Source organism: Sebastes fasciatus, chromosome 18, assembly GCF_043250625.1.
Source record: "Sebastes fasciatus isolate fSebFas1 chromosome 18, fSebFas1.pri, whole genome shotgun sequence".
NCBI classification, from domain to species: Eukaryota; Metazoa; Chordata; class Actinopteri; order Perciformes; family Sebastidae; genus Sebastes; species Sebastes fasciatus.
In genome coordinates, this window is record NC_133812.1 from 2,191,549 (window position 1) to 2,216,149 (window position 24,601).

The 24,601-nt window shown below is 42.4% G+C and overlaps 1 protein-coding gene across 2 annotated transcripts; it reads left to right on the forward strand.

Annotated features, from left to right (window-relative positions):
• Positions 1-1,363: 1,363 nt before the first annotated feature.
• Positions 1,364-24,601, forward strand: LOC141756252 (saccharopine dehydrogenase-like oxidoreductase). 2 transcript variants are annotated; one of them, XM_074615845.1, is made up of 12 exons: positions 1,366-1,616; positions 2,319-2,431; positions 2,571-2,651; positions 5,108-5,237; positions 6,173-6,222; positions 7,569-7,699; positions 8,386-8,503; positions 13,127-13,246; positions 17,132-17,188; positions 21,332-21,443; positions 23,276-23,357; positions 23,485-24,601. In XM_074615845.1, exons 1-12 carry the CDS (start codon positions 1,421-1,423, stop codon positions 23,582-23,584), a joined length of 1,290 nt encoding a protein of 429 aa, XP_074471946.1. In that variant the 5' UTR covers positions 1,366-1,420; the 3' UTR covers positions 23,585-24,601. The 2 variants fall into 2 exon arrangements, with proteins under 2 accessions (XP_074471947.1, XP_074471946.1); XM_074615846.1 differs by lacking the exon at positions 17,132-17,188 and having other exon boundaries at positions 1,364-1,616.

The window sequence follows — 24,601 nt, forward strand, 5'->3', positions numbered from 1 at the left end:
CTAGAGACCTAGAGCATTCAGAGGATGGATGGATCAAACTAGAGACCTAGAGCATTCAGAGGATGGATGGATCAGACTAGAGACCTAGAGCATTCAGAGGATGGATGGATCAGACTAGAGACCTAGAGCATTCAGAGGATGGATGGATCAAACTAGAGACCTAGAGCATTCAGAGGATGGATGGATCAAACTAGAGACCTAGAGCATTCAGAGGATGGATGGATCAGACTAGAGACCTAGAGCATTCAGAGAATGGATGGATGAAACTAGAGACCTAGAACATTCAGAGGATGGATGGCTTTCCTAAGTAGATTGACAATAAGGGGGTTTCTGAGCAGTTTACACAACAGTGCTCGCCATCTAATCACCGAAAATACAATTCTTGCATAAAATCTCCAAATGTGGTATTTTGGAGGGGTTATTGTTAATTTTTTATTAATTCTTGAATGGTAAGAAAATTGTTAAATTTAACACCAAATCTCTGTAACAAATGGTAAAAATTGCTGCAACAATTTATTAGACATAAGTGAGCATGGGAATTACCACCACAATTCACAATTCACAATTTATTTTAATTCATTAATGTATTCATTCATTTTTATTTCTTCTAACAACTTGACACACAGCGCTGAGCTGCATCTCAAATTAATCTTCAGGTTGCAGCTCTCAGATGATGTACACCACTTCTACTTGACATCTACTGGTGACTTTTATCCCATGTCCCCCACTCCTGCCACTCTAAAAAAGAGGGCGGAATGGAAAGGGGTTAAATTTAATCTGTCTCATTTAATCATCATCATGTTTTTGTAGTTTGACTGTAATTTAACACACATGCTCCTGATGTTTTTTTTTTCACACTGGCCACAAATGCCCCAGGTGTAATACCTGAACTTCACCACCAGATGTCAATGTACTCCACGGAATCTGGAGCCATACTTCCTGCTGCAGTCTCACTACACAGTTACTACATGACCATTACAGTAGGAGGCAGAGAAAATGTAGCCAAATCTGACTCATCTGTTTATCTGATCCATCATATTTCACATTCACAATACTTTTATTAGAGGAAAACATTGAGGCTAACTCGTACGCTGTTCCTTTAACATGTTTATAGTGGAATGAGTGCGCCGTGCCCTAGATATTGGATATGTTACTAAATTAAATAAAAGTGGAATAAGATACCAGTGGAATAAACAAATGCAAATTATAACTGTTGTCTGCAATATCAAATAAACAATAATTCTCCATAAACCACTGTAACTGAATAATACGTAGTTGCTGCCGGCGGATTAATATGGATATTAATCCGCGGAACACCATAGGTGTCAGTTATTATTTCATGTTCGTCTTCAACCATTCAGCGGACAGAACCGAAGCTGACGCGTTACCAGGCGGGACCTGCTTGAACTAGAAGTCAACAATGGCGGCTGTAACCTCTAGCAGACCGTACCATATCATCATTTTCGGTGCCTCAGGGTTCACAGGACAGTTTGTTGTGGAGGAGGTCGCCCGGTGTGCTGCAGAGAGTCCCGGCGGGAGCGCTCTGAAATGGGCCGTGGCCGGGAGAAGCAGACAGCGTCTGGGAGAAGTGTTAAAACAAGCTGCTGGGAGGCTGTGTATGTGCTCCACAGAGTAGCGGGAGTGGCTAGAAGGGAGCTAACAAACTGGGGGGGAAATCTCGCGAGAACTATTCCCCCGAATGGATAGGTCACTGGGCAGTGAGTCTCGCGAGAGGTTTTCGCAATTTGCGGGCTCCTTTCTAGACATGACCCAGAGTAGCCTGTATACTGTAGCTAACTGAGACGTCAGGTCAGGCTGCTTTTCACTGCGGCGGGATACTTTATTACTCACCTGACTGACAGACACAGCAGCCCGGGCTGTTGTTGTTGTGGTTATGTAGCTAGAAATGAACAATTTTGAACTTGACCCCTAAATATAAGTTTTTTAAGTTCTTGTTTTGCTACCGTTAGCTTTAAATATGTGTACTGAGCAATGTGACATCAGCTCACAGTTAACGTCCGACTGACCAGAGTCATTCTACAATGAGACAGATCACAGTATTCATGCCCCCCCCCTCTCAACTCAGTACCAGAGCACTGATACAGCTGATATGCAGCTGTCAGCATTTAGAAATAGTTATTAATATATGATATTTTCAGCTTTGTGGCTCAGATAGGCTTTGCAGACTACCTACATTGTATATGGGGGTGTTGCATTTAAAGTCTGACATGAACACACACAGCATCAGGTCAGGACTGTGTATAACAGCTATCCTCTGTACAATCACTAAAAGATGATCTCTTTTCCTCTTTTGTCAGCTATGCCAGAGCTGAGGACAGACATTGAAGTCATCGTTGCTGATGTGTCTATCGAGGAATCGCTGGCCGTCATGTGCCAACAAGGCCTGGTGATTCTCAACTGTGTGGGACCTGTACGTATGCTATCCAGACTGTCAGGGAGTGAAACAAAGGAAGCTTTGAGATGATATTTGACAGGTTTTCAAATTGGATTGAACCCATAACACTGAAATATTGTGGTCTGTGTTGTGTGTGTGCTCTTTGTCCTTTTAGTACCGATTTTATGGAGAACCAGTGGTCAAAGCTTGCGTAGAGAATGGAGCTCACTACATAGACATCTGTGGGGAGCCTCAGGTAGAAAAATGAATGTCCATTTCTATGTTTTTTAGATGCTGATTCACCATGATTGCAGTTTTGTATTTGATTTATAGCTTAGTTATTACTGCTCTTAAAATAGACCGACTAGATTGCGATTTGTTCTCGTGGGTATCCTTCCTCGGGAACACTTTATAATAACCATCATTTATAAATGGTAAATTGATAGTTAATTAAGCTTAGTTAATAGTTATTTCACTGTTAGCAAGCAATGAGGTGATAATTAATAAGGTTTACTAATTATTAGTAATTCTATAATTTCTGTTATTTCATCAGTAGTTTGTGTAATATGAAATAATTTGTTTATAAAATCGTATTGTATGATAGCTGATAAGAGACGATAACACTTACATTCTGATTACATATGTAAAGTATTTATTAACAGTTTATTGTTGCGCACATGGTAACATTTTATAAACTATGTTAATGTAACAGGGTCATGATGTACGTTATGTCTATCTTGTTCTCTGTGGTTACACTTTATTTTGACTGGGAAAACCTCAAACTCCAGAATAGAGTATGTGAAGTTCAGAGCCCCTCCTCCTTTGTTTCTTCTTCTGTGGTCCTTACTATAAATCCCCTTTGCCCCTTTTTGTACAACTATCCTGTGGGAGAGCTGGGTGTCATTTCTTGTGGCTGATTATATTATCTTTATCCATCCCATTATTATCATACTGTTGTTTTATAGTAAATGCTGCTGGCTTAATGCTACGGCGAATTAAGCTAACTTCCCATTTGTACAGCTATCCTGTGGGAGAAGAGCTGGAGCGGGCAGTAGATTTGACAGGGAGGTTCTGTTTCCCTGTGTTTATCAGAATAAACAGAGGCCGACTATGAAGAGATCCCAGTGTCACGGCGTCTTTACTATCTAACCAACACAACGCAGAAGTCCACCAAAGTATTTGTTAATGATTTAAAACCTTTAAGAAATTGTTTGTAAAACATCTATTTACATTACAGAGATAGATGGACCAGAAACCAACTATTAATCTCAGACAAAGTATTAACTGTCTATCTAAAAAACATTTATAGACGCTTTAGAAAGTATTTATTAACCATTTAACAAATTATTATAATCACCAGTTGCAACTTTATAATAGCCATCCAAATAATGTTCATAGATGGTTTACAAACCGTTTATTAACCATTAACAAAGTGTTAGAAATATCTATCAATGTAATGTTTATAGATGTTTTTTACAAACAATTTCTTTAAGATTTACGAATAATATCGTAATCATTAACAAATACTTATATATATATATGGTAGGGATGCACCGATACCCGATACCAGTATCGGGTATCGGGTATCCGGTGCTCATGTACTCGTACTCGCAAAACGGCTCCGATACAACGGCACTGATGCAACTTTACAACAGCGTGACGTTAACCCTCGTCACCATCTTTCGGGTCCTATCGCACGCACTCACGCTCTGCCTCCCCGACAGTGTGGGCGAGACGGGCCGGTGCTGCGCCCGACCCCGCGGGGCCGGGATCCCACCTCAGGCGACGCGTGCCGGCCCTCACTTTCATTGCGCCACAGGGTTTTGCTTGCATCCTCTGACTCGCGCGTGCGTTAGACTCCTTGGTCCGTGTTTCAAGACGGGTCGGGTGGGTTGCAGACATCGCACCAGGAGCAGGGGGGGGGCGTCCCTCACCGGTGGGGAGAGAGGGCGCAGCGAGCTCTTTGTCCACGGCCCTGGGAAGCACCTTCGCCCGAGCCTTTCCTGTCGACCTAGAGCCGGTCGCGGCGCACCGCCTCATATGCGGGACTCCCCAGCCTGCCGTGTGTCGCTCACACCCTCCAGCTGGCTGTTAACGAGGGTCTTTTGGCAAAGAGAAGTACTCGTAACGGTACTCGGTATCGGCGAGTACCCAAATGTCAAAATGGTATCGGTGCATCCCTAATATATAGCACATAAAATGTTTTGTGTGCAACAATAAACTGTTAAAATAACACAAATTATAGTATTACTAATAATTAGTAAACATTATTACCTCCGCCAAGGCCGAAGGCCTAGGAAGGAGTTCATGTTTTCAACCCCGTTGGTTTGTTGGTTGTTGGTTGGTTTGTTGGTTTGTTGGTTTGTCTGTTAGCAGGATTACTCCAAAAGTCTGTGATGGATTTGAATGACATTATTTTGAGGGATGGGGTGTGGCACAATGAACAATCCATTAGATTTTGGTGGCGATCTAGGATCATGATCCGGATTCAGGAATATTTGTAAGAATTCCTATCAACCTGAGCATTAAGACCACAGGGTATAACACATGCGCAGTATAGCTGATGACGCGTTGATGACGCATGACCCCGCCTTTTTCATTTAGAGAGAGAGGTTTGTTAACAGTAAAATAACTATTAACTAAATTTAATGAACTATCAATTTAGCATTTCTAAATGATGGTTATTATAAAGTGTCCCCCCTTCATCTACAGTTCCTAGAACGTATGCAGCTAGAGTACCACACTAAGGCGCTGGACAGAGGAGTGTATGTGATTGGCAGCTGTGGCTTTGACTCCATACCGGCAGACCTGGGTATTCTCTATACCAAGAAGCAGTTCAAAGGTAGGAAACAGTCTGTCAAGCCTGTAACTGGTTTACTCCATGAAGAAGGTAAAAAGTTTAAAATTCTAATGGGTTGTTTGAGCTCTCAATATATGAAGGTGTATTTTAAGACCTAATCTAGTCTATATATTGGGTTGTCATCTTGCTTTCAAAGACTTTAGTTTATTTTTATACATCCTTTCCCACAATTTTCAAATGTGGAAAATTCTTAATAAATTCTTAATAAATAGAGACATTAATTAGTTATTACAGTAATACATTTCAACTAGTTTCAATTGTCATGGATTTATCAACACAGAGACGCTCAAACTGTTTTGCTTCAATCTTTCCAAAGGATAATAGTGGCACGTTTAGTTAAAGGTCCCATATTGTAAAAAGGGAGATTTTCAGGTCTTTTACATTATAAAGCAGGTTTAAGTGCTTTATAAATACTGTTAAACTATCAAAACGTTCAATATACGGAGAAATACACACAGCCCTCATTCAGAAATTGTGCGTTTGAAACAACCCGTCAGGATTTCTGTCCATTTGTGATGTCACAAATATACAATATTTAGACCATTACACGGTTTTAAACGTAAACATTCTAAATGTGTCCCAGTTTATTTCCTGTTGCAGTGTATGTAAATAACATCAGCTGACAGGAAGTAAACATGGACCCAAACTGTTGCCTAGCAACGCAATTCCATTGAAATGCACTTAAATGGAGCGTTTCGGACAGAGGGTAAATACAGGTATATTCAGGCCGACAGTATGAGGAAAATAATGTGTTTTTTGACCATTACAGCATGTAAACATGTTCTATTAGAAACACAAAATACAAGTACGAACCTGAAAATGGGCACGATATGGGACCTTTAAATGTATTTGATTGTATTTTCTATGCTGATACATTTAAACTGGAACTTCATCTGTGTGACTTGGCGTGATTTCAGGAACACTGACCGCTGTGGAGAGCTTCCTGAGCATCAACAGTGGACCTAAGGTAGCCTGAACAATTACAGCTTCGGCACTGCATGGTGGGAAATGTAGTCCGACACTCTTTTTCCAAACTTTTGGAGTAAAAGTGGAGTGATGGCCGTTTATATAAGTTTGTATAACCGAGTGGTCGCTTTAAAGGCACAGTTAGGGATGCGACTAATCCCAGATTCTATATATTATTAGAAAATGTCTGCAAATACCAATGCAGGCACACAGTTGAACACTTTTTTTAAATAAAACATTGCATTTTACTTTACCTCTACTGAGTATATAGTGAAAGAGAACTGAAATATATCAAATATTTAATCGTGGTTAATCGAATGATTGTCCATAGTTAATCGTGATTAAATACAAATGAATGCACATTTTTTTCTTTCAAAATGTACCTTAAAATGTCAAATATTTAATACTCTTATCAACATGGGAGTGGCCAAATAGGCTTGCTTTATGTAAATATATGTATATATTTATTATTGGAATCCATTTAACAACACAAAAGAATGACAGATATTGTCCAGAAACCCTCACAGGTACTGCATTTAGCATAAAACAATATGCTCAAATCATAACATGGCAAACTGCAGCCCAACAGTTTGGAGCGTCCTTTAGCCTCCTTCTCGACTAGCTAGTATGGCGCGGTTGGTACCGATGGATTCTTTAGGTTTCCTAGTTTGCCATGATGCCAATGATGCCAGTATCGTGACTCTAGCTTTAAACCTGAGCCCGCTATCACCACTAAAAATCGCAAGTTGTGTTAAAGAAATTAGTGGCATTAAATAAGAATTCATGGAGCAGAAGTGCTACCTTGTGAAACTGTGCTATTAAATGCCCATTTTTAATTTCCCTTGAAACTAAATATTCTGATATATAACCAAAACTTGCTACTGGCTGCTTTTGTGCTACTGTGCTGCAGTTTCAGTCATTTTTTAATGACTAAGTAAAGCAATCCCCAGCAGGCTCAGGTCACTTAAATCTGTCAATCAGAAGAAATTAGCCATCTATTTATTAAAAAAGGTATACCATAGGGATTTGTTTTTTATTGAGGGGACTAGTGTTGTGATACTGGAATTTCTAACTTCGATACAATACCTTGAAAAATATAGATATTCAATACCGTTGAGGGCATAAAATTTAAGATTTTTATTAAAAGATAAATAGCGGTGTGTGTGTCAATTCACTGTGGGAGAGAAGAGAGAGCAGAAAGAGCAGCTGGTACCCGTGTATCGATACTGTGGAAAATGAGTATTGAAACCATTTCAAATATTCGGTATTGTTATGTATTGGGATTTTTGGATAGCAGTGGCTTTCTGCACCCTAACAGAATTTAAAGTTATCTCTCAACCCTTGCAGGGCTCGTCTGGCCACGATGCCACTTGGCAGTCTGCTGTATACGGTTTCGCAGACGGCGGATCCCTCCGCCAGCTGAGGAAGAAGCTTGGCCACAAGCCGCTGCCCGTGGTGGGAGCCAAAGTCAAAAAGAGGTGAGGCTATAACTGAGCAATTACCGTCTGGCTAAAACACGTTACTTTGAGTAATAACATTTCTAGTGGAATGTGGGGCTTGGCAGCGATAAGGTTCGAGGTGTGTTTCTTCAGTGCTCAGCAAAGACAGAGGGATTTTCCCACTGAAACTGATATATCTTCTTTTTACACTTGACCTCCATTTCAATAGTTTGATTCCAAAGTGAAAGATTGAACATTATTTTAATAACCTTCTTTTACAACATAGTGCCATTTGAGCAAATGCAATCGTCATTAAATAAATGTAATGTAATGAACATGTGGTGCAAATGTTATTTTTAAAAAATGCTTTGGAATGAAAGCCTTCATTCTGACTAGTTATGTTTAATCTCAAGGGCTTGAAACGTACTCTACAAGAGAGGTACAAACTTTAAGTTACTGTATAATAATCCAGTACACTTGGAGATACAAAGTTTCTGCAAGATAACTGCAGACTATTACTGTCTGGCTGACTGATTTACATTCAGCGTAGTGAGATTTTATTGGAACGTGGGGCCTGGCAGGGATAGAGAGACAGATTTAGGAGACTATCAATGGATGAAATGAGCTGGAATACTCTGGTGCTGATGCTGCAAGCTGAGGTAGACGGCAAGTGTTGACCACTTTGCTTGCTCTTTCTGTAATCTGGTTTGTGTGTGTGTGTCCAGGGGGTTCATGTTTTTCAGCAAGGAGATGGAGCAGTACGCCATCCCATTTATGGGTTCTGACCCCTCAGTAGTCAAGAGAACCCAGCGTTACCTTTACGAGGAGGAACACCAGTCACCGGTAAGATTATGTCAACATAAGAACAGACACTGTGTTTTTCAATGATGCATTGCAGTGACGGTAGTTAAAGCTACCATGTGGAGTTTCCTTTTAAACACTTACAGTTGTTAAATGCATTTTCTTCCTCTTAAAACATCAGCAATGCTAATCCTTTTCAATATTTTGAAATCTTCCTCACCTTTTTCTTGTGCAGTGCTGATGCTTTTTATCAACATACAAAACATACAATTAATATGTTCTCCTTAAAGCCACCAGACTCCTACGGAGCCCCCCTAGACCCCCTAGGACAGGGGTCAGCAACCTTTACTATCAAAAGAGCCATTTTAGGCAAAAAAAAATAAATAAAAGAAATCTGTCTGTAGCTGCAAAACATTTGATCATTGTGATGAAGGTAACACAGTTTATAGTCTAAGTATATAGTATATAAGTCTAATGCAGTGAGGATCATAGAGTCATAATTTAACGAGAAAAAAAGAAAATAACACGTAAAATTACTACTTTATAATATTATGACTTTATCCCCGTAATATTAAGATTTTTTTCTTGAAAACCTATGACTTTATTCCCGTAATATTATGACTTTATTCTCGAAATCTCAGATTTATTTATTTTTCCTAAATGTGGCCCTAATACTCCGTCGTACCAGAGACCTACAACAATGATAAATAAAAAAAAAAAAAGTAAACAAAAACCTGTTATCCATTTCCATTTTTATAAATCCACAGGGAGCCACTGGAGAGGGGCTGAAGAGCTGCATGTGGCTCCGGAGCTGCAGGTTGCTGACCCCTGCCCTAGGAGAAAATTTGTATTAACTCGTTCCCTAAAGTTACTTAATAGAGCACTTCTTCCAATCATTCCTGACAGTCAACGCATTGCTGATGTACAGAGCCCCCCTGGATGATGTACTTCGGTAAAGTTGGAAAGATAGTGTTTTTTGTTAAATGCAGTACCTGTGAGGGTTTCTGGACAATATCTGTCATTGTTTTGTGTTGTGTTGTTTGTTGTATAAATACATTTGCATAAAGCAGCATATTTGCCCACTCCCATGTTGATAAGAGTATTAAATACTTGACAAATCTCCCTTTAAGGTACATTTTGAACGGATAAAAAAATGTGTGATTAATTTGCGATTAATCCCGATTAACTATGGACAATCATGCGATGAATTGCGATTAAATATTTGAATCGATTGACAGCCCTACTCTAAACATACCTCACACCACAGGAATATCTGGCAAGATAATCTTTAGAACCATCAAAAAATCGGGGCTCTGCTGACGATCGGGAGGGGAAATTGGGACAAAAATCGGCTTGATTTTCGTGTAGTGTGTACCCGGTACAATTTAGCATGCCTTGGTCGAGGCAGTATTCAACTGGACATGCATCGAAACGTTTTGCTCTGCCTGAACGTGCCTCAGGACCAGAAAGATGAAGAACCACCAATATCTCAGTCGTATCCCTCAGGAACACAGTTTGGTGCGCTGCATTAGATGACACAGAGAGGTTTCATATTTAGTATTAAGAACACATACTCCTTCTTATTTCGACTGCACCTCTGCATGCTGGTCGTTAAAAGCCAAACCTTTTTGTCCCTGCTGTACCTGTAACTAGGTCAGCCGTTCCAGCAGCTGTCACTGGTCAGGTCCTTTCTGTGATCAATCACAGCCAGGATCTTAATGAAACTATCTCATTATGTTGTTTAGACCGCCATTTACCAGCAGAGTGGAAATATGATGAGTCATCTGTAGTGATTCATCACTTTCTTCCCCGCTGCTCATTACTCCCTTTGACATCTCATCTCCCTCCCTCCTGCCACAGAGGTCGCATCTGTGTGTGGTTTCTGGTCTGCCTGCGTTGCGGCATTCTTTCCTGCGGGCCCTCTTGTCTGCCGCTGCGTCCTTCAGTTTTTGCTCCCCTGTCATGAGGTGTTGGTGCAAGGTGCTTCTCTGCCTTGTGCGGTCAACCGCAAGAGCCTCCCATGACTTGGTGTCGATGTCTAGGGCCTTCATGTCTCGCTTGCAGACATCTTTGAAGCGCAGGTGGGGGCGGCCTGTTGTTCTGCTCCCAGTTGCCAGTTCTCCATAGAGGAGGTCTTTGGGGATGCGACCATCCTTCATGCGACATAGAGTGGCCCAGCCAGCGCAGCCTGCGCTATCTGAGCTGAGTGTGCATGCTGGTGAGGCCAGCGCGGGTCAGAACCTCGGTGTTGCTTGTTTTGTCTTGCCAGGATATGCCCAGGATGCGGCGGAGGCTTCTTAGATGGAAGGAGTTGAGTCGTCTCTCCTGTCTGCTGTAGGTTGTCCATGTCTTGCTGCCGTACGGCAGTGTACTGACGATGCAGGCATTGTATACTGCCATCTTGGTTTTAACTGTTAGCTTGGTGTTTTCCCACACTTGTTTGGAGAGGCGAGTGAGTGTTGTTGCTGCCTTCTCAATCCTCTTGTCGATTTCCGTGTCCAGGGAAAGGTTGTCTATAATAGTCGACCCGAGGTAGGTGAACTGGTGGACAACATCCAGTTCATAGTTGTCAATGGTGGTAACTGGTGGAGCCTCAGTGTCTTGTCCCATGACATTTGTTTTCTTCTGGCTGATGGTCAATCCAAAGTCTTTGCAGGCCTGGGAAAAGTGATCCATCAGTGTCTGAAGTTCTTGCTGAGTGTGGGTCACAACAGCTGCATTATCGGCAAACAGCATGTCTCTGATGAGGGCTGCACGGACTTTGGTCTTCGCTCTAAGACGGGCGAGGTTGAAAAGCTTGCCGTCTGATCTGGTGTGGAGGTAGGAGCAGAGAGAAGAGGATCCCGAAGAGTGCGGGAGCAAGGACACAGCCTTGCTTGACTCCACTGTATATGTCAAAGGGCTCGGAGGAACTGCCGTTGAACTGCACTGTCCCCTTCATGTTGTTGTGGAAGGATTTTATCAAGCTCTGCAGTTTTGGTGGGCACCCTATCTTTGGGAGAATCTGGAAAAGTCCTTCCCTGCTGACCAGGTCAAAAGCCTTGGTCAGGGCTATGAAAGCGACAAACAGGGGCATCTGCTGTTCTCTGCACTTCTCCTGGAGTTGGCGGAGGGAAAAGATCATGTCTACCGTTGACCTTTTGGCTCGGAAGTCACACTGTGACTCTGGGTAGACGCGATCGGCAAGCTTCTGCAGGCGAGTCAAGATGACTCGGGCGTAGACTTGCCAACGATGCTGAGGAGGGAGATACCTCTGTAGTTATGACAGTCGCTTCTCTCCCCCTTGTTCTTAGAAAGGGTGATGATCTTGGCGTCTCTCATGTCCTGTGGAACAGTACCTTCTTGCTCGTGCAGTGGAGACAGTAGGGTGGTCATGCAGTGCTTTATCAGGTCCGGGGGGATCCCATCACTGCCTGGTGCCTTTCCTGCGGCCAAGCTGTCTATGGCCTTGCTGAGCTCCTCTAGGGTTGGCTCTGCATCTAGGTCCTCCATAATTGGTAGGCAAGCAATGGAGTCAAGGGCTGTGGGAGACACTATGTTCTGTCTGGAGTAGAGGTCGGAGTAGTGTTCCACCCATCTCTCCATCTGCTAGCCCTTGTCCGTGATTGTCTCTCCAGTGGAGGATTTAAGGGGAGCTGCACTGTTGCTGCTTTGTACATGTTGTGAAAGTCCCAGATATGTCAGAAAACCAAACGCGGCAAGCTGTATTCAAATACTGTATCTGTACTTAGCAAGCCACACGTCGCTACTGCGGTATGAATCCAAAATAAACAGACTGTGCTGTGATTTAATTGCAATAAACAGATCAAAATGATGCAGAAATAACGTCATTATGATGTTGATTTGTAAAAACACAGAATTCATGCTTTGTCAGGTCTGTCCGCAACACAACAAGTAAACAACTTTTAAAATGTTGTTTTCTGAATGGAGCTCGGATCGATCAGTGCCAGACTATGCTAACATTGTAGCTGCTCCATCAACACTCAACATAACGTCACCTAGGCATAAATACGTCAGCGACGTTGTTGTAAACGGATCAAAAGTGAAGCCGAAATAACTACATAATGATGCTGATTAGTAAAAAGTCAGAATTCATGCTTTGTTGGGTCTGTCCGCAAGACGACAAGCAAACAACTTTTAAAATGCTTGTTTTCTGAATGGATTTCGGATCGATCAGTGCTAGGCTATGCTAACATTGTAGCTGCTCCATTAGCACTCCATCTAGGAATAAATACGGCAGCAACAACGTCAGTGATGACATAAACGTTTGCAAAGTATATTGTTACACACCACTTATATGATTAATGCTTTAATAAAATACTGAAATACTTTTAACCTTGCATACTGTACGTCATGCTGATACCTACCTAATATACTGACTAGTAAATGTTACCATTTAATATTATTGGATATAATTTGCTTCATTATAAGTTGTCTTTCAATCAAACATTAAGATATAAGTGGAAAAAACTGTTCACACAACATAATAGACATGACCACTGTCTATTTGTGTAACAATTTAGCCACAAATACACATACTGACCATATACAGTCCAGCCATATACTCGGTTTTGACCGAGTCTTGTTTCCTTCTTTGTCACCTTTAATTTCCTTTTTTATCATTAACATTGTGCCTTTGGTGCCCTCTCTCCCCTCCATCCACAGGTCCAGTACAGTGCCTACGTCGGGATTGGTGGCCTCTTCTCAGTGGTTAAGCTCTTCTGTGGCGGCCTATTCTTCTGGTTCATGGTCAAATTCAGCCTGGGCAGGAAACTCCTCACCACGGTAGCTAGATTGTTCATCAGCCAACTGTTTTCTGTAACGTCTACCTTGGTATTTGCTGTGGAGTTCATTTAAAGGAAGCAAAAGCTTTAGACTTCAAGCTGGGAGGGCAGGACTTTTACATGTAAATTCTAGGGGTGGGGGAAAAAATCGGTACAGCTTAGGGTTGCAAAATTTTGCGTGGCAATATTGTATCAATACACGGACGTCCAGTATCGATCTTTTATTATATAAATTATTAACCTCTTAACAATCCAACGGTTGCTATTCTGTCTTTCAGAGGTTGTAGCGGGCTCAGTCTTAAAGCTAGAGTAAAGATACTGGTATCATAGGAAACTAACTTCCTAAAATTCCTAAGAAAGGAATCGATTGGTACCAACCTGCCATGTTCGCTTGTTGGGGGAAAACGCTAAATAATACTCCAAAGTTACACAACATTTTGGCAAGGACAAACTGGCATGGCCATTTTCAAAGGGATCCCTTGACCTCTGACCTGAGAAATGTGAATGAAAACTCTGAGAGGAGCAGAGTGAAAACTATCTTTTTTGATTAAGGCTATCGCCGCCAGGGAAAGCTCTCTGTATTTTTTTGAACAGCTGTGTCTGGCGTCAGTGGCGACTCTCCGGTGCTAGCCCACGTGTGTCTGCAGGTGAGCTCGTCGCATCTCCCCCCCGCCCCCCAGGAGGGTTCTCTTCAAGTCTTCCGGTGCATTTTTTTTTTTACTTTAATACATCAGACCGGCAATACGTTATCCAGAGTAGGCATGCAAGACCACGCCCCATTTTGGGGGAAAACTAAAGGGGGAAAACAATCCCGTGTCCCTCGTTGACGGAAACAGCATAACCAGAAGAAGTTAAAACATGTCTCCAAACTTCTATTTTAAACAAACCGGTAATAGTAATAACGCTACGCCGAAGAGTAGCTGTGTAGTTGGTTGCACCAACAATAAATCCAAAAACGCTGATCTCTGATTTGTTCCCCTGCCTGATATAATTAAGGGGCTTTACAGCTCCAAGTTATAGACCAGACCAGCATCGAAACTATCAATGCTGGTGACAGTGACTAGCATGGCTAGCTAACGTTGGCTTGAGTGGGAGGCTGCTGCAGTAATACAGTCATACATTAACGTTACAGCAGCATCAGACTGTCGTCTCCAACTAAAGCTCAGCCTACAGATCAAACAGTTAGTTATTAACACGTTGGTTATTAACAGACAACACTCAGCCTAACGGGATTCAATCAGATATGTAGAGATGTCTGGATAAGTAATATCCAGTCACTGTGTTGGATGGGGGAAGACTGAAGGGACATGGCGGCGATCAACTTTAATTTATTAAGGTATCACAAACGCTCAGGTTCAGGCAAGATCGCAAAATAATGATTAGACATGTGTATAAAACAAACGTTTGTATAACAAGAGATGAATGCATACAAACTTGTCAAAATTATAATCCATACACAAGTCAAATTGCATTGAAGTCTATGAGATCTTCAGGTTTTCTATCCCCCAAAAGGGGGCGCGGCCTTGACCGTTTGCGAAGTAGCCGTATGCCAGTCTGATGTATCCTTCCTCTGAAAGGCAAGTTTCTTTTTTTATCTGGAGCAACCACTCCAGAAACTTAAAGTGCGTTCCAAATTGCTTATTTTTTTATTTTTTCTTTCTTTTATTCTTTTTATCTTTTAGTACATACTGCAGCTGCCCTTACAAAGTATGTACTGTTGCAAGCAGTATTCATACAATTGGGACATACTACTTCCTCATAACATTTGCGCCTATATCTGCTACGCAGAGGATTGTGGGGCAGAATAGTCAGAAAAGGCTGGCTTGCATTCTGCAAAATGTGACCAGATGCAGTAGAATATCCTGGTATTTTTTGGCATACTGCATTTGACATACTATGTATTGGGACTAGGGATGTCCATAATTAACCATTTAAAGGGACTGTTTGTAACTTTCAGAAATGCTTGTTAACAGCGACACCTGTGGTCGTTAAATCAACGAAAGTCAGCGTCGGGCTCGCGCTTGCTCGCTCTAAATATACATGAAGGAGCTCTTAAAACAGTAAGGCGACACACGTCAGCTAAAACAACAATATCACTCTATATTTCAGCTGCTTGGCAGTAATGTTAGCTGACCAGACGAAGGTCTCTCCATGAATCACTGCTGATCCTAGTGTTGGCTTTTCCTCCGGGGCTGAAGCAGGAAGAGAAACATTATCTTCTCGACCCCGGCCGCAGGAAACGGGGAAGACACCGGCACCCGGTCAGAGACGATAACGTTAGGAAGCCCCGTCACTTCACAAGACACGGGAAACCTCTGTTGGTCTGGAGGAGCTGCACCATTTATTTCTGCACAAACGTCCACTGTACATTCACTAGATATTCTCAGAGCTAAACTAACTCTTCTGCAGTGTGGAGTGTGAGCGCATGCACGTGAGGTGGTAGCGAGGACACGCGCGGTGTGTGAGTGAAGGCGAGCAGGCAGAGGAGCGGTCTGAACAGTGTAGCCACACGCGAGCGCGCATATGCGAGCGCGTGGGAAACCGACCCGGTAGATTTATACGTGTAAAAAGTTACAAACAGTCCCTTTAACCGTTAACCGACATTAAACATTTTAACCGATTAACGCTATCGGTTAAAACGGTTAAAATAAATGTTAATGATTAACTCAAAAGCTGAGCGGCTCAGAGGAGCGGCTCGTCACCTTAAGGAGAAAAGCTGGTCCACCTTAACAGCCCACCTTAAGAGGCGGAGCCGGCGTTGCAGGATACAGGAAGACGGCTCCGGTCTCTGGCTCGCTTGAGCAGAGCGGAGGAGTTGTAGTTTCATAGCATTTATTAACCAACAAATAAACTACACACACTGCTACACCTACGATCACAGCTAGAACACCACCAACAACCTCACACTCACCGCCAACACAAACACACGGTCTGTTGGAAACTCGCTAAAGTTACACAGACTATGTGTGCGGCAGCGAGCACGAAGCCTCCGGCAATGCTAGAGCTGCTAACATAGCACAAATACACACACTGTTGGTCACTCACTTAAGCTGTGCCGGGCAGACAAAGTATCGTTAATCCGGGCAGACACACAGCTGACAACCTGCTAAACTAAACTAAATGTGTGTTGGAGACTTTTACTGGGAAAGTGTCTGCATGTCTGCGACACTACACGCAGCATCGTAGCTGCTAAGTTAACGCTCCCGGACGGTGAACTGGAGACTCCCGTCAACCAATATCTGTTGTGCTCCTGCAGCTGGTACACCGCTGCATGCGAGGCACAAATCTTATCGGTTAACGGTTAATAATCGGTTAACGAGGGTTGGTTATCGGTTAAGAAAATCTTTTAAAATGAGCATCCCTAATTGGGACACACTAAATATTTTTTCTGGCGCGGTAGTATGGGTATTGGAACGCACAGATAGCTTCCGCCATACTCCCAGCTGCAGCTCCGTTGCTACGGTCTCTCCCATATAGTAATTACTATCACTGCCAGAGGGGGGAGACAAAAGTTCCACACTCCAGCTTTAAGATGGTTATTCCAGGCATTTAAATGTGGATGAATGTCACAGTTAGATGTGGGTATTTAGCCTAAAGGCTTACCCAAAGCTGCTCATGTTAAATGCAGCACCAGAGTGTGACAACAACTGGGATACTACTTGATGCTTGCGAGTGTATACATGTTTCAAGTCAACATGGATTATACAGTTTTAATGCTTCATTTGTCAGCAATGCAATTCAAGAAAAAGCGTCATGGAGAGTAAATGGAGTTGGTATATGGGATGGAATTTATGTATCTACTGTATATAGTCACAGTTTCTTATACACTTAGCCCAACTGTGTGTATGTATAAGTGATTGATATTTGTTTTTTGTCTTTCCAAAAGTTCCCATCACTCTTCTCCTTTGGCTTGTTCACCAAGTCTGGTCCAACCCTGAAGCAGGTGACACAAATACTGCATGAATTTAATATATTCGCATCATTTCTGTATCCTGAGCTGAGCTGAAAGCTTCCTTGAGAAATGGCTGTCAAACATTGCCCGCAGTTTGAAAACAAGTGAAAGGAAATCCAGTAACTGCTCTGGGTGATGTAGTTTGTGTTTTTTTTCTTACTATGAGCGATGGGCTTCAACCATAGACTGTATATAAAGATGGACGACATGACAGCTCCCCAAAAGTGAAGCCAAAACATGGTGGCTGGCTGCCTCCTCCATGTTAGTGGATGGGACATGGGCCAAACTAAACAGTCAAAGATGGTTTCTGTCATTTAACACCAGGTCGTAACTGGATGTGACGGGCGTGCTAGCGTCAGTGACAAAAATCAGCTTGATTACATAGTTTTCTATCGGAGTGTCTTAACTGGCTGCGAGCGGCGTGACACAACGTAACGTTTTGAGCTGAGCTTTTTGTCGGACGCCCTAATCCTATTTTTTTCTGTCGCTCGCGTTGAGAGCACCCCAACATGGACGAGGAATGGCCAATTAGAATGAGATGTAATGAGAACTGATGAAAGGCCTGTATTACGAAGCAGGATTTAGCGTTAGCGAGGTAACTTCAGGGTTAACCCTCCAGGGTTTTCCGTCCTACGAAGGTGGATCACTTCTTACCGGGGTAGATCACCATGGTAACTTATGCTGAACAGCTAACCTGCTTTTATAGAGATCAACTCTATAAAAGCACAGCCTACTGACCAATCAGAGCTGAGTGCGGTGATTGCATGGTAATATTACACACATATCAAGAACTTTAAGTCATAATCCAGACTAAAAACAACACAGTTTAAACTGACAAATGCAGGAAGGACAGCTAGATTTAATCTGTGGGTGTTTACTGCTTTGAATTATGTTTTTATATTTATTTTTTTACTTGCTCTTGAGTCCGTTTCAAACCACTGGAGAGGGGGGGCGCAGCTGACAGAAGGTTGAAATAGTCATACATGCCAAGTCTGTGCCGTAGGGCATAAAGAAGTGTAATCTATTTATCCAAGACACTCCCAAAAGTTATTCATATCTAGACCACTTTATCTGTCTTTTGAGTGTTCCGTTAAATTAATAAATCTGTTAATTTACGCACTCACACATCGGGAGATTTTTCTTTTGCCAGCTGTTCTTCCTGCATTTGGCAGCTTCAACTGTGTTACTTTTAGTCTGATTAAGTGTTTAACTTCTTCGTATTTGTCTAATATAGTTTGCTCTTCCTTTGTAAAATGTGCCGCTCTGTCTGTCTGTCTGCTGACAGTAGACTTGTCCATGTTTGTGATTGGTCAGATTCTGCAGACACCACCCCGTTCATGTAAACGCGCTTATAGCCAGACAGAGAAACCCTCGGTTGACTTACCGAGTAGAAGTCTACCATCGTAGGACCGTTTAGCGGGATCTCGGTTGTTAGGGTTAGTGAAGCCAGATAACGAGAAGATACCCCGAGTATGTTGAACTCGCTTCGTAGTACAGGCTTCGGGTCAATTGTCCTGGATGCAGATGAGGATATTAATTTGATTATTGCCACTTTGAGCACAAGCGTTGACGCTTGCAGTGATGTGCATAGCGTCCACCAGTAGAAGAATTATTACGGGCTAACTGGTGTCAAGAAATGTAACAGCCCTCTCACTAATGGTTAAAACAAGACACAAACACAAACTATAGAATCTATAGGAAACATGGGCTGTCACTACAGTATTTCAGTATGAGGCCTTGTTTTGATCCGCTCCCATTTATAAAGGTTTGTGTGTGTGTTTTTTTAATCTAGCTCAACAGAAAAAAAACTGAGAGAAAGTAGGCCTTTCACTGCCTGTGGTGTTGACGCACGGCGGGCCTGAGGAGTTACGATACCTCCTCATTTCACTACAAAAACCTAAATAAGGTGGCAGCTGGCTGGAGGAAGATCGCTAGATAACAACCTACTTGCTGTTGTGTTGGCTATATTTTATGCTGTTTGCAGTAAATATCACAATATAAAATGTGTGTTTTCTGTTTAAAACATACAAACGTAGGAAGATAGCAAATACTACTAACCCTTTTTTAAGTGGTTGTGTCCGGTTACGTCTCCAGTCTAACATGGAGCACACAGCTGATAGGTACGTGGTTTGTTTACATGACGTAACAGAAGTGCATATTTATCCTATTCAGTGTGGACAGAGAGCGTCCGATGCTAAGCGATATTTGGACGTCCGCATCCAGTTAGGACACGGTGTTAGGTAGTTCTTATCTCGCTGATTTATGTTCAAGCGTTCATTTGTTTTGATTCTGATAAGTTTGGTTTTAATCAGTTTGTGATGCTATTAAAAAGGGGGCGAGATGTCATGACTGACAGCTGACAAGCTGCGGCCGTGCTTGGCTCGCGATTGGTTCGGGCGGGTGACCTCGATACCGCGGCTCCACCGCCCGATCGCTACTGCGCAGACTCTGGGTCCAGATGACGTCAAAATCTCAAGATGGCAGCTCCCGTATCCGGGATATTTTGGCTTCACTTCTGCACAGTGGGGAGGAAGTGGAGACGCGCCGTCCATCTTTATATACAGTCTATGGGTCTAGCAACATTTGAATCAAAATGTGATCACAGTTGTCCTGATGGATTAGATTATTTGAGCTTTTTGTCAAACTATTAAAGGAACAGTGTGTAGGATTTAGGGGGATCTAGTAGCAGGAATGGGATATAATATTCATAACTATGTTTTCATTAGTGTATAATCACCTGAAACTAAGAATGGTTGTGTTTTCGTTAGCTTAGAATGAGTCCTTCATATCTACGTAGGGAGCGGGTCCTCTTCCGCCATGTTGCTCCTCCATGTTTCTACAGTAGCCCAGAACGGACAAACCAAACTCTGCCTCTAGAGAGAGCCTTTCACATTTTTACTTTACCTGAAGGCCACCGTAGTTCTCTGACACACTTGTGAACCTGAGGTAACGTGAGCCACAGAGTGCTAAACCGTGGTACCACCAGTCGCCGTCTGACTTCCATTGCTCCTAAAGAACTGTCATTATGGTATTGACGGCCTCTGAGTGAGGAGAACGGCGTTAACACGGTTTTGCACTCTGTGCAGCTCACGTAATCTCAGTCTTAAAAGGGAGGAGTGAGTGGAGAGGAATTCAGTTGGTTGCAACCTCACCACTAGATGCCACTAAATCCTACACACTACACCTTTAATAAATGATACCTACGGATGTTCTTTTCAAAACTTTAATGCTTATTTAGTCATTAATATTTAATGTTATAGAGAAAACTTTGAAAGGAAGTTTTCAGGGGCTTTGATGTTGTAGTAGTAGTAGATACTATGAGTGATACCAAAAAACAAAAATATACTAGATTTCTGTTTCCTACTTTATTTATAAAGTAGGTAGTCGGGGGTTCGCGTGTCACATTTTCGTTTCCGGAGCAGAACTCTGAAACTATTTAACTTAGGAACTTCACATTTGGTATGATGGTTGACAGTGTGGTCTAGTTGTGCCTTTTGGGGGTTAGTTAGGTTATGCTTGGGGAGATCTTGAATCATCTACAGCTAATGACTTGGCACCGTGTATCATTCATCACATACTTGCGATAAACAAACTCGGATGGCAAGTTCCCAAATCATGTACAATTAATGAAATATAAGACACTATCACCTGGCACCGTGGACACAGAGTCCAGGTGTTGAAATACAAGCAAGTAATGAAGTGGTTAAAACCTGGAGAGCATCAACAAGACAGACCATATTTGTCTTCTACGGACTTTATCCTTAGGAAGGTGAGCTAATAACAAGCTACATTGTGCTCAATAGACTAATTCCATTAGTTCCAAAAGGGCAAAACCTCTGGTCCTACTTCAGTAGGGGTCAAGCAGTGAGTGGGAGTATGTGAGCCATGCTCACTTTTGCCTTGTTACTTATACACTATGTTTCGTACCATGGTTGTAGCGGATACGACTCATCATGGGTTTATATTATTTTCACTTTGTTAGTGTTTATAACAACCATTACAGCTCTGGTGACCATGTATGTACAGTATTTATGTATAGGAGTCTAGTATGTTGCGCCGCGAGATTGTGTGTTTGATTTTCATTGATTTGTCCGCACAGTCAGTTCCTCCCTCACCGTCATCTTCCTCCCTCAGATAGAAGACACCTGTTTCAGCTTGACGCTTTTCGGGGAGGGCTACTCAGAGGGTACAGATCCCACACAGGGCCGACCCAACGCAAAGATCTGCACTCAGGTCATGGGACCAGGTAAAACTGCCACTACTATAGTCGGCTGATATCACACTTACAGGCTTCTAGTTCTGTTTAATAGACCCTTTTTGTGTAAACGTCATGGTTATGTCACAGTGTTAGCTGGAGGCAAAACAAAGGAAAGACTGGAGGCTAACACTAACAGTTGGCTAAAGTTACACATCAAAAATATCATCTTGCTATGTTGTTTGATGCCAGAATCCAGATATCACAGACATTTGAGATGACAAACTGTGATTCAAGGCTCTAGCGAGCTACAATATCGGCGTAATGTTTCAACGATGGAGAGTGAATGTTGCTAATATTTAGCCCTCTGCTAACCGCAGCCATAAGCCATTGGCTCAATTAGCAAAAGGCTAAATTATTAGCAACCCTTTCTCTCCATCTCTGAAATGCTTTGCTGATATTGTACGACTCTCTTTTGATTGACTTTACTGAAGGATAGGTAACTATAGGCATCCAGAGATTTATACGCCCTCAATTTATCTTTACAGTGCTGCCGTTGGCCACCAAGCCCGCTGGTCGGACGGCTGGATACTTAGCTAGCTTAGTTTGCTAATTCCACCATGCTGTCATGAAACACAGAAAATGAGCCGAACAAATGTATCCCTCATCTGGCGATAGCACTGTGCTTTCCTACGCTGTGACAAGAGTGTGTGGATGAAGCATTAAGTTGTTAAATTGTACCCATTTAGCGACTGGCTAGTTAGCTAGCTACCTTGCTAATTCCACCATGCTACAGAAAATGAGCCCAACAGCGGACAGCGCTGGGTCATAGTCCCTCTGCCTCACTCCTCGCCGCTAGGAGTCTACTTCGCCAGGAGGAGAGCAGGCGTTAGCTAGCTAGCTTGTCAGTGTCCAGACCATGGATGTATAAAGAGAACTGGATCCAGTGTTGGAGGCGGGGCCCCCGTTCATTCCTATGAAAGTTGCTCAGTGGAGCATGAAGCCTAAATGGCTCGACTTCCGTCTGAAAAAGTACCCGGATCTTGGGCACGCGGTAACGTCCGCTCATGACTCGGTCACAGGGTCCCAACGTCACGCCGTCGTCACGGCTTGCTCTCCAGCCTCGGTCTGGGTCTCACTCACATGAACGGAGGAAGAGAAATAACTCTGGATACAGCTATTAGTGCGTTTACAACTTTAAAAACCTTAATTTTTAAATAAGGGCTATTTAGGTGTTCGTACTGGGGCGTTGATTCACCTAAAAAAAAAAAAATCCGCTGAGTTACAGACGTCTCTTTCCCAATGTAAGTCTATGGGGAAAAGTCTTTTTGGGCCCAATGGCATCATGTGACAGACACGGAAGTTGCAGTACCGCCGTTTGGCAGCTACAAAAGTCGGGATCGACGACCGGCGCACTTCCTGGGGGCTTGGTCCGGACAAGCTAGCTAGCAAACTAGCCAATGTTAACTTTATCAACTAACACTCGCAATCCTGGAGAGTGAGTGACAGTACATGTTGAGAGAAACTAGTATTTTCTTCAGCCATTGTAAAAAAATAAACCAACAATACATGCTAGCCAGCGTTAGCTAACGTGTTGAGAGAATTATTCTGCCTCCACTTAACGCTGCGCCCACAAAATACGTCATCATGTTTGCTAACAGAAAAGGGGTCTATATACAGGTATAGCTATCATACAATTCCCTTGTCATTGTTATTTGTAACATCTGTGCTTTTCCTACTATGTGTTAGAACTATTGCTGTGAAAAAGACCTATTCGACTTTAGCATCATTCATTAATAGTGATGTAAACCAATGTTTGACTGTTGGTTGTAGATTTCTGCAACTTTTTATCTCCATGTTTGTGTTTTTGTTCTGGTTTACAGAGCCTGGTTACGTAGCTACAGTTTCCGCTTTGGTACAAGCAGCCGTAACCTTGCTGGATGAGCTGCACTCTCTCCCCAGGAGGTCAGTTTAGTCTGGTTTTCTTTTGCCTGTGTGTCCTTTACTTTGTCCCTCTGGGGAGATTCTATATCTGCCTTCCTCCTTTCTTAAAGCATTATCCCACATTCTCTCTCTCCTTTGTTATTGACAGGGGAGGAGTGTACACTCCAGGAGCTGCCTTCCATAAAACCACTCTCATCAACCGCCTCCATAACCACAGCATCAAGTTCTCAGTCAGAAACTACCAGTAACCCGGTTTAAATATTTTATCACGAATAATTGCACTTTTTTTCCCTGTTTTTTTCTGTTCAAAATGTACCTTAAAGGGAGATTTGTCAAGTATTTAATACTCTTATCAACATGGAAGTGGGCAAATATGCTGCTTTATGCAAATGCATGTATATATTTATTATTGGAGATCAATTAACAACACAAAACAATGACAGATATTATCCATAAACCCTCACAGGTACTGCATTTAGCATCAAACAATATGCTCCAATCATAACATGGCAAACTGCAGCCCAACAGGCAACAACAGCTGTCAGTGTGTCAGTGTGCTGACTTGACTATGACTTGCCCCAAACTGAATGTGATTATCATAAAGTGGGCATGTCTGTAAAGGGGAGACTCGTGGGTACCCATAGAACCCATTTACATTCACATATCTGGAGGTCAGAGGTCAAGGGACCCCTTTGAAAATGGACAGTTTTTCCTCACCAAAATTTAGTGTACGTTTTATTTGGCCTCCTTTGTGACAAACTAGTGTGACATGGTTGATACCGATGGATTCATTAGGTTTTCTAGTTTCACATGATGCTAGTATTTTCACTGTAGCTTTGAAACTAAGCCAGCTACAACCTAAAAATCGCTACTTGCGTTAATGTGTTAAAGAAATTAGTGGCGTTAAAACAAATTTACGTTAATTATTATGGCGTTAACTTTGACAGCCCTAATTCTAACCCAGTACACTTTTTTTCAAATTGAGTGAATATCTCCCAGCAGTCTGCTAGCTGTCTGTTATGTGTGTGCGTTGAAAAAAATAATCCGGTGTTATCACAGCACTGAGCCACACAACACTATTCCAGCCAATCAGCAACAGTTCATGCTGGTGCACAGGACCGGGAAAAGACCATGGATGTATATTGCACTTGTAATTACGGTACATTGTATTTGTACTGTTGTCCACTGGAGATGTTGGCTGACCTTTCAGCTAGTCAACATTACCACTTTTTTTTACAGTGAATGTAACTATAAAATCCCTGAAC

Bases quoted from the DNA above. Each gene is read 5' to 3' on its own strand.
- LOC141756252 (XM_074615845.1), top strand. From the start codon at position 1,421: ATGGCGGCTGTAACCTCTAGCAGACCGTACCATATCATCATTTTCGGT. The intron at 2,432-2,570 runs GTACGTATGCTA...TTGTCCTTTTAG, and splicing joins TTCTCAACTGTGTGGGACCT to TACCGATTTTATGGAGAACC. The intron at 23,358-23,484 runs GTCAGTTTAGTC...TGTTATTGACAG, and splicing joins CTGCACTCTCTCCCCAGGAG to GGGAGGAGTGTACACTCCAG.